Source organism: Lepus europaeus, chromosome 10, assembly GCF_033115175.1.
Source record: "Lepus europaeus isolate LE1 chromosome 10, mLepTim1.pri, whole genome shotgun sequence".
In the NCBI taxonomy this organism is placed as follows: Eukaryota; Metazoa; Chordata; class Mammalia; order Lagomorpha; family Leporidae; genus Lepus; species Lepus europaeus.
In genome coordinates this window covers 116,050,843-116,063,633 of record NC_084836.1, presented here as the reverse complement: position 1 = coordinate 116,063,633, position 12,791 = coordinate 116,050,843, and the positions used below count along the sequence as shown (strand labels likewise).

General features: G+C 58.4%; 1 protein-coding gene across 1 annotated transcript in view; it reads left to right on the top strand.

The window, feature by feature from the left end:
- Positions 1–5,455: 5,455 nt before the first annotated feature.
- Positions 5,456–12,791, top strand: part of NFATC2 (nuclear factor of activated T cells 2) — a 119,479-nt gene continuing 112,143 nt past the window's right edge. Inside the window, exon 1 of the mRNA XM_062204365.1 lies at positions 5,456–5,585. Coding sequence (XP_062060349.1) covers positions 5,456–5,585 — 130 coding nt within the window. The remainder of the gene's footprint in view (positions 5,586–12,791) is intronic.

Genomic DNA, 12,791 nt, shown 5'->3' with positions numbered 1-12,791 from the left:
TACAGGCTACCCAGTGGAAGTTAAGTTGCATTCAAACAGAGAATAGCTTTTTAGTTTAAGCATGCCCTATATAATATGTGAGAGCTACTTGTCATAAGAACGCATTTGTTATCTAAAATGAATATCTAATTGGTGTCTTGTATTTTTATTTGCTGAATCTGGCAACCCTAGAAACTGCATTGGAGAAAATGGACAAATATCCCCGCCCTGTGTGCACCTGCCGCTCCAGTCTTCTTCCAGGTCCTCCCATGCTTCAAACTCCCTGCCGCCTCAGGGCTTTGCACTCACGTGCCCACCTGTCTGTCACTTCATTCCCTGGCTATTCCCTGGCTAACTTCCTCTCAACCTGACAGTCCCAGCATGAACCTCACCTCCCTGGGGAGTCTGCGGGAACTCCCTGTGTGCGTCAGGTTCTGTGACGGAGGCTCTGTAATACCTTCTCCCTTCGTTTCTCGTTATTCATTGCGGTAAATGCTTCTTTTTAATTAAAGATTTTTATTTATTCATTTGAGAGGCAGAGTTACAGACAGTGAGAGGGAGAGATGGACAGGTCTTCCATCTGCTGGTTCACTCCCCAGATGGCCACAATGGCTGGAGCTGGGCCCATCTGAAGCCAGGAGCCAGGAGCTTCTTCTGGGTCTCCCACGTGGGTGCAGGGGCCCAAGCACCTGGGCCATGTTCCACTGCTTTCCCAGGCCATAGCAGAGAGCTGGACTGGAAGAGGAGCAGCCAGGACTAGAGCTGGCACTCATATGGGATGCCAGCACCACGGGCGGAGGATTAACCCACTATGCCACAGCGCCGACCCTGGTAAATGCTTCTTGACTTGTGTTGCATTCCTGGGCCAGGGTCGCACAGCACCAATGCATGCTAGAAGATTCCAGCTCTCAGTAGCTTCACCACTTCCCCATTGCCCCTCTGTGGGAGAGGAAGGGCCGCGGCCTTTGCAGGGAGGTCAGCTCAGGGCAGAGAGGAGGCTGACCTGAGTGTGCCTGCAAGGCCTCCGTCTCACCCCAGCCTGGGGCATAGAGGGCACGTATCTGCAGCTGGCCCTGGTTCCTAAGAGCACAGATGGTTTACTTTGGGTCTGAAAATGTGCCTCCCCTCCCCGCCCTCCATCCTTCCAGGCAGACTCTACCCAGAAAAGCTCCTCACGGCCTCTGCTGCTGCAGTGCTTCTGTGGGCCAGCGCCTCATCCGAACTCCTTCCTTCCTTTTCTTTCTTTTATTTTTTTTTTAAGATTTATTTATTTTATTTGAAAGTCAGAGTTACACAGAGAGAGGAGAGGCAGAGGGAGAGAGAGGTCTTCCATCTGCTGGTTCACTCCCCAGTTGGTTGCAATGGCCGGAGCTGTGCCGATCTGAAGCCAGGAGCCAGGAGCTTTTCCAGGTCTCCTATGCGAGTGCAGGGGCCCAAGGACCGGGGCCATCTTCTACTGCTTTCCCAGGCCATAGCAGAGGGCTGGATTGGAAGTGGAGCAGCCGGGACTCGAACCAGCGCCCATATGGGATGCCGGCGCTTCAGGCCAGGGCGTTAACCCACTGCGCCACAGCACTGGCCCTGTGAACACCTTCTTTTAAAAAGAACTCTGGGTGCTTTGGTGCAGACTTCAAATTCTAGAAGCATTGGAAGGACGTCCACTGTTCAGAGACAGGGACAAGTAGGGAAGCTGGAGTCTTGTTTAGTATGTCCCAAACCATCTGCTCAAGGCTGGAGTTTTTGGAGCATTGAATAATTAGTTGTAAAGTGATCTTCCCTGTATTAGTTTAACCCTTTCAATTCAGAGTAATCCTGAGGGAGGAGGATCCTTCAAGAGAAATTTAGACACACAGGAGAATCAAACTTTCCCCGTGCATCTGTCCACCCACTCACCTATCCACACATCCACCCATCCACACATCTATCCATCTACCCACACATCCACCCATCTACATATCCATGCATCCATCTGTCCATCCATCCATCCACTCCTCCGTCCATTCACACATCCATCCTTCCCCCCTTCCTTCCATGTACCCATCCATCTGTCCAGCCAGCCAGCCAGCCACCCAGCCATCCATCTATACACCCATCCACATATCCATCCATTCATCCACATATCATATACATCTATCCATTCACACCTCAGTCATCCAAACACTATCCACCCATTCACCCACCCACTCGCCCATACATCTATGCATGCATCCACCCACCCACCCATCCATCCATCCACCCACCCACCCATCCATCCATCCACCCACCCATCCATCCATCCACCCACCCACCCATCCATCCATCCACCCACCCATCCAGCCATCCACCCACCCATCCATCCGTCCACCCACTCATCCATCCAGCCATCCACCCATCCAGCCATCTACTGTACACATTAATCCATGGTGAATGAGGCAGCCACGGCCCCTGCCTTAGTAGCTCACGTGGGCTGGTGGAGATCTAATTCTCTAATTGCCAAGACGGGGTCATTCATCCAGACTTTGTCAGGGGAGGGAGGAACAGCTGTCGACAGTTCTATTGAGATGAAGTTCAAAGTCTTCTCCGAAGGGAACACACTGGGGGGTTGTCATCTGGGGGGGGGGGAGGAGGACGTTGCTGGGTAGGCAGTCAGCCGATGTCCACCGGGTAACAGGCATTTAATCACTGCTGGGGGTAGGGGGAGGGCATGTGCACGTGTGTGTGTGTGCGCATGTGAGTGTGCACGCGTGTGTGGAGTGGTGGTACTAGCTTTTTGCCTTTTCTACAGAAGGATGCGTGTGTACGTGCATGTGTGTGTGCACACGTGTGTGTGTTCACGTGTGTGTGGAGTGGTGGTAGTACTAGCTATTCTCCTTTTCTCCAGCAGAAGGAAAGGCTGGTTCCCTTCCTTGGCGCTGAGCGCATTTCTGGCTTGGGCCCTGGGACCCCTGTCATAAGGGCCCAGGAGAACCTGGCTCCTGGACTATAACCGTCCGCGCGCGTCTGGATCCTGACGCTCTCCCCGACCTAAATGATCAGTCGCTCCCCGGGGCCTTGTTGGGTAACACAGGGAAGCTCTGCTTATGGTTAGGGGATTTCCTCAGGCTCCGGCAACCACAAGTGCTTTTCACGCCTGTGAAATGAGTGCCAGTGAGGCGCAGGGGCCTCGGGTGGAGTTTGACCCTAAACAGGAGCACAGTGGGAGCACCTGCCTAGGGTCGGGCCCGCCCTCAAACCTCCTGATGACATTGTTGTCTGGTGGGGCCCAGGGATTTGAATGTTTTAGCAGCTTGCCAGGTGATTTTTTTTTTTTTTTAATTTACTTGAAAGGCAGAGTAATTGAGAGAGATTGAGAGAGAGAGAGAGCGACCTATCATCCACTGGTTCACTCCCCACGTGGCCACAACAGCTAGGACTGAGCCAGGCTGAAGCCAGGAGCTGTCTCTGGGTTTCCCACAGTGTGTGGGCCCAAGCACTTGGGTAATCCTCCACTACCTTCCCAGGCCGTTAGCAAGGAGCTGGATCAGAATTGGAGCAGCCAGAAAGCCCACTACCCACTAGTGTCTATATGGGATGCCAGCGTTGCAGGCAGCGGCTTGACCCACCGCACCACAGTGCCAGCCCCCAGGGGATTGCAATATACAACCTGGATTAAGATCCACTGGTCTGGGGCCAGCGCTGTGGCGCAGCATCCCATACGGACGCCAGTTCGAGTCTTAGCTGCTCCACTTCTGATCCAGCTCTCTGCTATGGCCTGGGAAAACATCAGAAGATGGCCCAAGACCTTGGCCACTGCACCCACGTGGGAGACCCCAAAGAAGCTCCTGGCTCCTGGTTTTGGATCTGCGCAGCTCCAGCTACTGCAGCCATTTGGGGAGTGAACCAGTGGAAGACCTTTCCCTCTGTCTCTCCCGCTTACTGTCTGTAACTCTACCTCTCAAATAAATAAAAAAGGCCCACTGCTCTAAGTGCAGTTTGAAGAGCCAATTCCTAGCTGTGCCTAAGCTCCAACGAGGGCAGAGACTGCTTTGCAATAGCTGCCTCCCTGCCCCCGCAGCAGGGCCAGGTTCCTGACAGGTGCTCAGTACAGGCTTGTAGGACGAGTGATGATTGACGGCTTTGCACAAACCCCTACGTGCAGCAGAGGTGGCTCCGTGGAAGATGCACACCCTCTGCCCTCCTCCTTCCTCTTCCGGACACACGCTTCCTCCCCATCCTCCCGGGAACACGGGGAAGGAGTCTGGTCCCTGGAGATGCAGCCGTGGAGCGCGTGGGGCTGTAGGCGTGTCCCCTCGATCCGCTGCACCTGCCAGTGGAGCATTGTCTGAAAGCCCGAGGAAGGCTTCTTCCGCTGCTCTCCTGAGCCCTGGAGGCCCCGTCCCAATCTCCCCCCCCCCCCCCGAGTCCGTTTATGGGGGGGGGTAGTACTGGGTTCTTCTGTAGTGTTTGTACCTGTGTGTAACATGCACCTTAGGTGCTTGATTAAAAATACCCAACCCCCAGCCTGGACTCCAGGGAGGGGCCTGAGAAGCTGCTGCCCTCTGAGCAAGCATCCAGGTGTCCCCTTTACCTGTCAACCTCCCAGCAGCCCTGCTGCCCCGCCCCCCCCCGGGGGGGGGGCTTGCCCTTTCTGTGGGTTCTAGAGAGAACACTCTCCCCTCAGGGCTTCCCATCAGCCAGGCGCAGTCTGGGTGGCCTGCCCGGAACCCCGCGCTCCCCCACCCCCAGCCTCTGTCCTAAGGATACTCTGTTTGCCAGTCTCCTTGACGCCTCTCCCACTACCAGAACCCAGCAACCCTGGGAGCTGCTGAGGGCTGGGTGTGAGGGTGGGGCTCGTGCTGTCCGCGCACCTGCATTTCCTTCCTAGGCCCTGGGAGGTTGAGTTCAGGGGCGTGAAAATCAGGCCACAGCTGCGGGCACACGGAGGCACCTGGAGACCTGGGGCTGCAGTAGAGGGAGTGGGCGCGCCCGGGAAAAGGAAAGGGTTCCTTAGTTCCTAGGGCAAACCCACCAGCGGCAGTCGCTTTCTTGTTTGGAACCTGGGCCGGGCAAGGTGCTCAGCGCTCCCGGGGCAGGGTGGGAGGCAGCGGCCGCCCGCCCCAGCGCCCGACGGTGGCACAGCGCGGGGCCGGGGCGGTGCGCCGAGGCCGGCGGGCGGCTCCTTCCTCCCCCGCGGCCAGCGCCGCGCGCCCCTCCCCCCGCCCCGGGCCCTCGGGTGGCGGCCCCGCCCTCGCCGGCCCGGCCGCGCTGTCCCCGCCTCCTCGCCCGGGGCTGCAACAGGTGCCTCCCGGAGCAGGAAGCCCGCGCCGCCGCCGCCGCCGCCGCTGCGCTCCCCCGGCGCGTCCAGGTCCCGCTGCGCCAGGCGCGCCATCCGCGGGCCCCGCGTGCGTCACCACGAGGAGAGCGACCCCCATCGCCCGACCGCCGCGCCGCCGGGTGCCGCCGCGGGCGAGGGGCCGACTGCGCCCGGCCTCGCCTCCCGACCGCCGCCTCGCGCGCCATGGACGCCGCGGAGCCGCAGCCGGACCCCGACGGCGGGGACGCCTCGGGCCCCGAGCCCGGGGGCAGCCCCCAGGAAGAGTTCGACTTCTCCATCCTCTTCGACTATGACTATTTGAATCCCATCGAAGGTCCGTGGCGGTTCCCCCGGCCCGGCCTCGGAGCCCAGGCAGGGGCGTGGGCCTGGGGCCTGGGGCGTGGGCTCGGAGGGGGCCCTGTTTTGCTCCAGGTGCGACCCTTCCTCGGGGGGGCTTGGAGGGCGGTGCCCTCCGCAGGTGAGAGGGAGGGGAGGAGGCTCCGGCGGCCGCACGTCGGGTTCGAAGCCGAAGGCGGCAGGTGCCAGGGAGGGTGGGGGCTGCAGGCTCCTTGCCTGGGAGTGGCCGGCAGAGGACCGGGGAGGGCTTTGCTCGCTCCGGAGGGAGGCGGCGAGGAAGCTGCGTGGAGCTGGGGATGGGCCGAGGCAGATAGGGGTTACTGGGGGCCAGGGGAGGTCGCTTCCCCTCCCCTCCCGCGCTGCCGCCGCGTGCGAGCAGCGCGTGCTGGGGACTTGGTGTGGAAACTGAGCAAGAAGCGGCCAGGGCTGACTTTGATGTGCGGTGGCGCCCGCGGCCTCCTGGGCGGATGCTGCTGCCGCTGCTGCTGTGTCTGGGGGATCGTCCAGCCCCAGGCCCAAAAGGGTGGGTGGGAGGTGTGCATTCAGGAAGAGGAGCTGGCGCTATTTCGGGCTGAAGGCTGTGTGTGGCTGGGCTTCAGCTGCCCTCCCGCGCGGGGGCCGGGGCCGGGGACTTCCCGAGGCTGGGGCCGCGCTCCGCCTGCAGCGGGCGGGGGGAGGAGGAGGTCACAGGCGCAACCGCGCGGTATTTTTCTGGTTAGCAGGTTGTTCTGGAAAAAACCAAACAGCAGAAAACTTAAGCAGGCTTCCTGGTTTTGACAGCCCGGGCCAGCCGGTGCTGGTGGCCGGCGCCGCTCCGGGGAACCTGCCGGCGACTTCCAAACGCACGCGGGGCCTGACTGCGTGGGGGAGGGGGTGGGGCTGCGCTCCGCACGGTGGGGAGGTGGCGCCCTCCTGCCGGGAGCCGCTGGGTCCGGCGGAGGGATGGAGCCGCAGTTACCTGTCCTCGCTGGCCACGTTAGGTGCGGGGCTTGCCCCACGTCGTCGGCTCTTGCCCTCACTTGGATGAGGGCAGGTGGTAATGGCTAGCAAACTTGTCTTTGGGCTGGGGATGGAAATAATTAGCCGGAAGGGGGATCAGTCTTCTGGACTCCCAGTCTGGAGATCTACTTTGAAAAAATACAATTAGGAATCTGCAGACTCTCCGTGCTGACATCAGTGGTCTCTCTGTTCATTAAGATTAAAGTTGTGTTTGGAGGAAATTAATACTTACACCGCTCCCAGATTTGCAAAAAGTTAACTTTTTTTTTTTGGCAGGGGTGGGGATTTCCAGGAAATAGCTCCCGAGCTGAATCTGGTGGGAGGTCCTTCTACCGTTTTTCTTGGCAAGCGGGGCTTGGTGGCCATGAGATGGGTATCTAAATGACCACAGTGAGAACTCCGGAATCTTTTTTTTTTTTTTAATAAACTTTATTGTTTGGAACAGCCCCGTATTTACAGAAATGTTACAAAGATAGGACACAGCTTCCACACACGCTGCTCCCATTCCTCATATGAATTCTCACGCCGGCGTGGGGCACTTGTGATTAACAACCAGTGTCGGCACATGATTTTTAAAATCCATACTTTGTTCAGGTTTGCAAAGTCCTTGACAGTTGTGAGGATTACGGAGGAGGTGGAGGCCAGTTCTTCAAAAAAGTTCATGGAAAAGTGGAATTAAAAGTTTCTTCGGTGCAAAAGAATCTGAAATCCCTGTGAGGGAGCGGCGTTCAGAAGCTCCTGGAAAAATACAGATGGTGGAAAGATTTGCAAACCTTTTTTTGCATCAGAATAAATTTACTTTTCTTTTTCCCCCGTGGTCCTTTTGCTGTATCGTTGTAATGCAGGGTTTTTCTGAGATTCTTCTCGTGATTAAAATAGAGCTCTGGGTTCTTGGGAGGAAGCGCACAGCGCAGCAGCGCCCCCTCATTAGTGGGGAGGGCGTGGTTTCTCACTGCTGACGTGGGCTGTGAGCACCTGGCTGAGATCGGGTTTCCAGCCAGACCGGGGTCTTTGGAAGAAAGTTCTTCGAGAAACCCCGAGAGCAGAGAGTTCACTCTGGAGTCATCTGCTAGTGACACAGGGACCGTGCCGGCACTTGGGGGGCTCAGACAGTGGGCGCTCAGGAAGAGAAAGGAAGCTGTGGCTTGGAGAGGCTGCTGGAAGATGGCGCAGGTGTGGGTCTGGCCCGCCCAGGGGTGCACAGCACCCACTCCCTCAGCTTCTGCAGATGGAAGTCTCTGGGGCCAGCCCTGGCCTGGCTTTGTTGTGGGGTTGGCTCTTGGTGATGCCGTGAGCTGGTGATGCCGTGAGCTGGGCACGAGCGAGGGGCCGCAGACACTGCTCGTGGGGACAGACGTCCTGGTCTGCTCTGGTGGGGGTGCTGAGGGAGTTCTGGGGAGAGCCCCATGTTGTGGGACTGGGCCCCCGAAGCCTACAGTGGGTTCTGTTATCTCCGCCCGCACAGAGAGGGGCACAGAGAGGTGAAGTAACTTCCCCAAGCAAGCAGAGCTGGCAAATGGCAGAGCTGAAATAGGAGCTTCAGCGCCTGGCGCCGCGCGGAGCCGCAGTGGGAGGGGTCCGCGCCCTTCCCTGATGAGAGACACATGTGCAGCAGCTGGCAGGGGCCTGCGGCCAGGGCACGGCTGCGACTGAACGCGTTTACCAGTGGGGCCTCTGCCTACGTGGAGGAGGCCTGGGAGGAGAGCCCCGCCCTCCTGGGGCTAGGTCCGCCTGCGGTGCGTGAACTCGCTCAACTCCACGAACACAGGGTCCGGTCGGTCCCTTGTGCTGGATCAGACCCTTGCTTATGTTAAGAGAGGTGCTCGCGTGGCTCACAAGGCTAATCCTCCGCCTGCGGCGCCGGCACCCCCGGGGTTCTAGTCCCGGTTGGGGCGGTGGATTCTGTCCTGGTCGCTCCTCTTCCTGTCCAGCTCCCTGCTGTGGCCCAAGTCCTTGGGCCCTGCACCGGCATGGGAGACCAGGAGAAGCACCTGGCTCCTGGCTTCGGATGAGCGCAGTGCACTGGCTGCAGTATGCCAGCCGGAGTGGCCGTTGGGGGGTGAACCAACGGAAAAGCAAGACCCTTCTCTCTGTCTCTCTCTCTCTGTGCACTCTGCCTGTCAAAAAAAAAAAAAAAAAAAAGAGAGAGAGGTGCTCGTGCATGTGATGTTGAGCACCTACCGTGTCAGGTCCTGGCCTACCTGGGAGGGGTACGGCTGAGCTCCTGCCTTTGCTGAGCGACAGCCTCCATTGGGATCCCTTGTCTGTTGCATTGTCCAACAGGCGCCTCTGTAGGGACAGCAGGCGTCCTTGGCGTCGTCTTGGCTCTCGCAGGAGTACCTCTAGTGCTGGCTTTATTTTTATTCTTTAATTAAAAATTTTTTTTCTTTATTTGAAGGGCAGAGTTGAGGAGAGGGAGAGACATATCTTCTGTCTGCTGTTTCGCTGCCCAAATGGCTGCAAGGGTCAGGGTTGGGCCAGGAGCTGCTTCTGGGTCTCCCACGTGGGTGCAGGGCTCCAAGCACTTGGGCCGTCTTCCTCTGCTTTCTCGGGCTTGTTAGCAGGGAGCTGGATTGGAAGTGGAGCAGCCGGGTCTTGAACCGGTGCCTGTAAGGGATGCTGACATCATAGGCGATGGCTTTACTGGCTATGCCACGACACCGGCCCTTAGTGTTCGCTTTAGGATTGAGATGTGTGCATGTATTATTATTATTATTATTATTATTGTCAGAGAGAGACACAGAGTGAGGGGAGAGAGCTCTTTTCTGCTTTTGCTTACTCCTCAAATGCCCACAACAGCCCCAGCAGGAGTCAAAGCCAGGAGCCAGGAACTCGGTTGATTTCTCCCGCGTGGCAGCATAAACCCGGGTACTTGTGTCGCCGTCACCACCTCCCCGGGTCTGCTTTAAGCAAGAAGGTGGAGCCTGGAGCCGCATCTGGTGTTGAACCCGAGGCTGTCAGATATGGCACGTGGACACCTTATCTTGTAGGCCACGCACCTGCTCAAGATGTATAGTACGCTAAGGAGGTGTATCCTTTCATCCGTTCCTGTTTCCTTGAAAGTTTTTTAGGCACGGAAGTTTAATCACATCAAAAGTTTCTTGACATCTATGGAGAAATTATTTTTTTCCTCTTGGACCTATTAATATGTCGGCTTATACAGATTTTCTAATGTTGAGACATTCGTGCTGTGAGCCCCACTTGGTCGTTACGGTGGCGTCTGTTGGGTATGGTAAGGTTTTCCCAGCAACGTTCCTGAGGGATGTTGGTCTCTGTCCCTCTATGCCCAGGGTGGTTCGGGAAGCCCTGGGCATTCTGGGTTGTAAAGTTGTGAGAGAACCCCCGGGTGCCTTTGTGTGGAGCTGCTGCTTTTTAATAATTCTGTTCGTTCATTTGAGAGAGAGTGCGTGCGCTCATTCACGCGCTCCCTCCTCGGATGCCCGCAACAACGCTGGGAGTTGGGGACACAACCCAGGGCTCCCGCTTGTGCAGCAGGAACCCAGCCGCTGCCTCCAGGGTCTGTGTCGGCCAGAAGCCGGAGTCAGGAGCCAGCGCTGAGAATCAGCCCCGGTCTCCCGTGCGGGACGAGGGCCTCGCTGCCGGGCCGGACGCCCACCCTGGAGCCCTCACTTGAGGGCTGTCTCCGCTGTGTCCTTGGGAATTTGTTTCTACTGGAGTCAGCCTTGGGGAATGGCATCTTGCTAAGAAATTGTCCGCCTCCTCTTTCAAATACATTTGCCTAGAGATGTGCGAAGTAGCCTCTCTCTCCCAGTGGGGTGACAGCCAGGGCCATGCTCGGAGGTGGAGACGCTCTGGCCATCTCCAGGCAGCCTGGAAGTCGAGCCTCGTGGTCCGCTGGTGCATACTGCCGACTCGGATCCTGCTGGGATCCCTGGCGGCCCAGAGGTGCCGGCTCTCCTGCGTACCGCTTGGGGACGGATGTGGTGGGACTGCTGCCTTCTGGTCTGCCCTGAGACACCCCATGTGTGCCCCCTTCGCCTCCTGGGAGGGGAAGGCCCGAGCTGCCCACCGTGGCCCTTCGGGGTGGGGAGCGGCCTCCCGCTGATGGCCGCTGGCTGCCTTGTAGAGTCCATTCCTGGATCCTTCAAGCTCTGGGACTGCAGCCCTCGGGAAAGCTGATGGCAGCTGTAGCTCCTGCATCGCCCGTCCCCTGTGCCCGGTCCCCCGCCTCCCCCACCGTGTGCATTTCATGCCACGTCTTGGGAGCCCTCCGGGTTTCAACCGAGGAGCACCTGCTCGGGACCCCGCAGGGGTAATGAAAACCAGTGCTTTCAGCAACACACTGAATGCTGGTTTTGTGCCAGGCCAAGCGGGTGTCGAGAGATGAATTAGCTGTGGTCCCTGCCCCTTTCTGCCCCGCCCCCAGGCCATTATGGCACACAGCCTGGTAAACAAATAGGGACAAATGAGGTGCTGTGATACAATATCTGGTGGGTTTTTTTTTTTTTTGGTGCTTTCTAAAAATAGAGGCCTAGAGTAAGCAAGCAGGTTCGCTAAACACACGCGGCTTTCAGAGACGTTGCCGTCTGTGTGGAGTTAAGGACGGGCCTCCGTAAGCCTGGTTTGGGCAAATAATGTCTCCAGGTGCAGCTGGAAAGGTGAAGTGGGGCTGGAGTTGAGCGCAGCTCGCGTCGGGAGGCAGAGGAAAGGGGACTGAGGTGGCCTTAGTCTTCACTGCGGAACGCAGCGTGTGCTGGCTCCCGGTGGAAGGAGGCGTGGGTTTGGATGGGGAGCAGCCGCTCTGAACGCCCGTGGCCATGGTGTCAGCTTGGTTCCCCAAGCTCGCTGGCCCTGCAAGGTGGCCGGTTCAGTCAATTTGGAGAAGGCAGCCTGGGCGGCGTCCGTGTCTCAATCCTGCCTCAGCGCCACCCTCTCCCCGGCTGCACCCTGGCCAATGTTTAGCCTCTTGGGGGGTGAGTTCACTTGGCTGGGAGTCCTGCCTTAGAAAGTGGGGGGAGGACAGGGCACTTGGGATCCCCCACGCTCTGCAGTGTACAGCCAGAAGGCGCCCCGCACCCAGGCAGAGCCAGTGTCGTGGCGCTCGCTCCTCGTGTGGATGCCAATGCAGACTGTGGGCTTGCTGCTCCCCTGATGGGATCATCCTCTTCCAGAAAAAGGAGAGATGAACAACGAGGATGCGAAGGGGGTCCCGCTGCTTTCTCTCTCTTTCCCCGTCCCGGTGGAGGCCACTGCTTCCCGCCACCTCACTGGCTCAGCAAGTCAGAGCACCAGGTCTGAAATCAGAAAATCTTGGCTGAATGTGCTGCCTTGGCTGACCTTGGCTGAGCAGAGCTGCCTGGCACGTAGCAAACACACGGCACGTATTTGCCGAACAGATGGATGAGAAGTTGGGCCGTTCCTTTGCCGTGGGCCGCGGGACGGGTGATTCGGTTCTCTGGGCTCGCGTTTTCTCATCTGTGAAATGGGACCAGTGAAGACGGCGTCCATTGCTCAGGCGCACGTGACATTCCCGGGAGGCCATGTGATCAGGCACGGGTAGTGGGGGTGACGTGGAGGTGCGGTGACAATGGCCATGGCAGCCAGCTCTGAGAACTCCAACCCTCCTGAATTTCTGCAGGCTCTGCTTGCTTATAGGCCAGGGTCTTGGCCTTGGTCTCTGCTGGGTCCCGGACCTTAGGAGAGGGTGGGCAGGGAGTGAAGGCGCATGCTGGCTGGGGGGTTGGCGGGGTAGATTGGTGGCGGGCTTGAGTCCACCCAGCAGCAAGTTGTCTGATCCTGTGCCTGTTCCCATCTGACTGCAGAACCTCTCCTCTGCCCCTCCCTCCTAGAACTGGGCTGGCTACAAAAATGTCCTCCGTTGTCCAGATTCCATGGTTGGGAGGTTCCCTGGGGCTGCCTCTCCCCGGGATGCAGGGGCTCCCCAGGTGCCACATCCTGGTCCCATGGGACTGCCTGAGCCATGGCCAGGAAGGCACAGCGCTGAAAATGCATTGGGAGGGAGGGGCTGCTGTGGCCCCTCCCACAGGGGACTTCCTCCTCCCTCCCTCCCCAGCACAGGAAATAGCCACAGGCTCTGGCTAAACCCAGCTTCCCTGGGTTGATTCGAGGTTAGGTTTTTGCTGATTGTTCTCAAACCGAGCTCAGGGAGTCAGTCAATGGGGGAGTGGCCCTGGGGTCCTTCCTGGGCTGGCCCAGGAGCTGT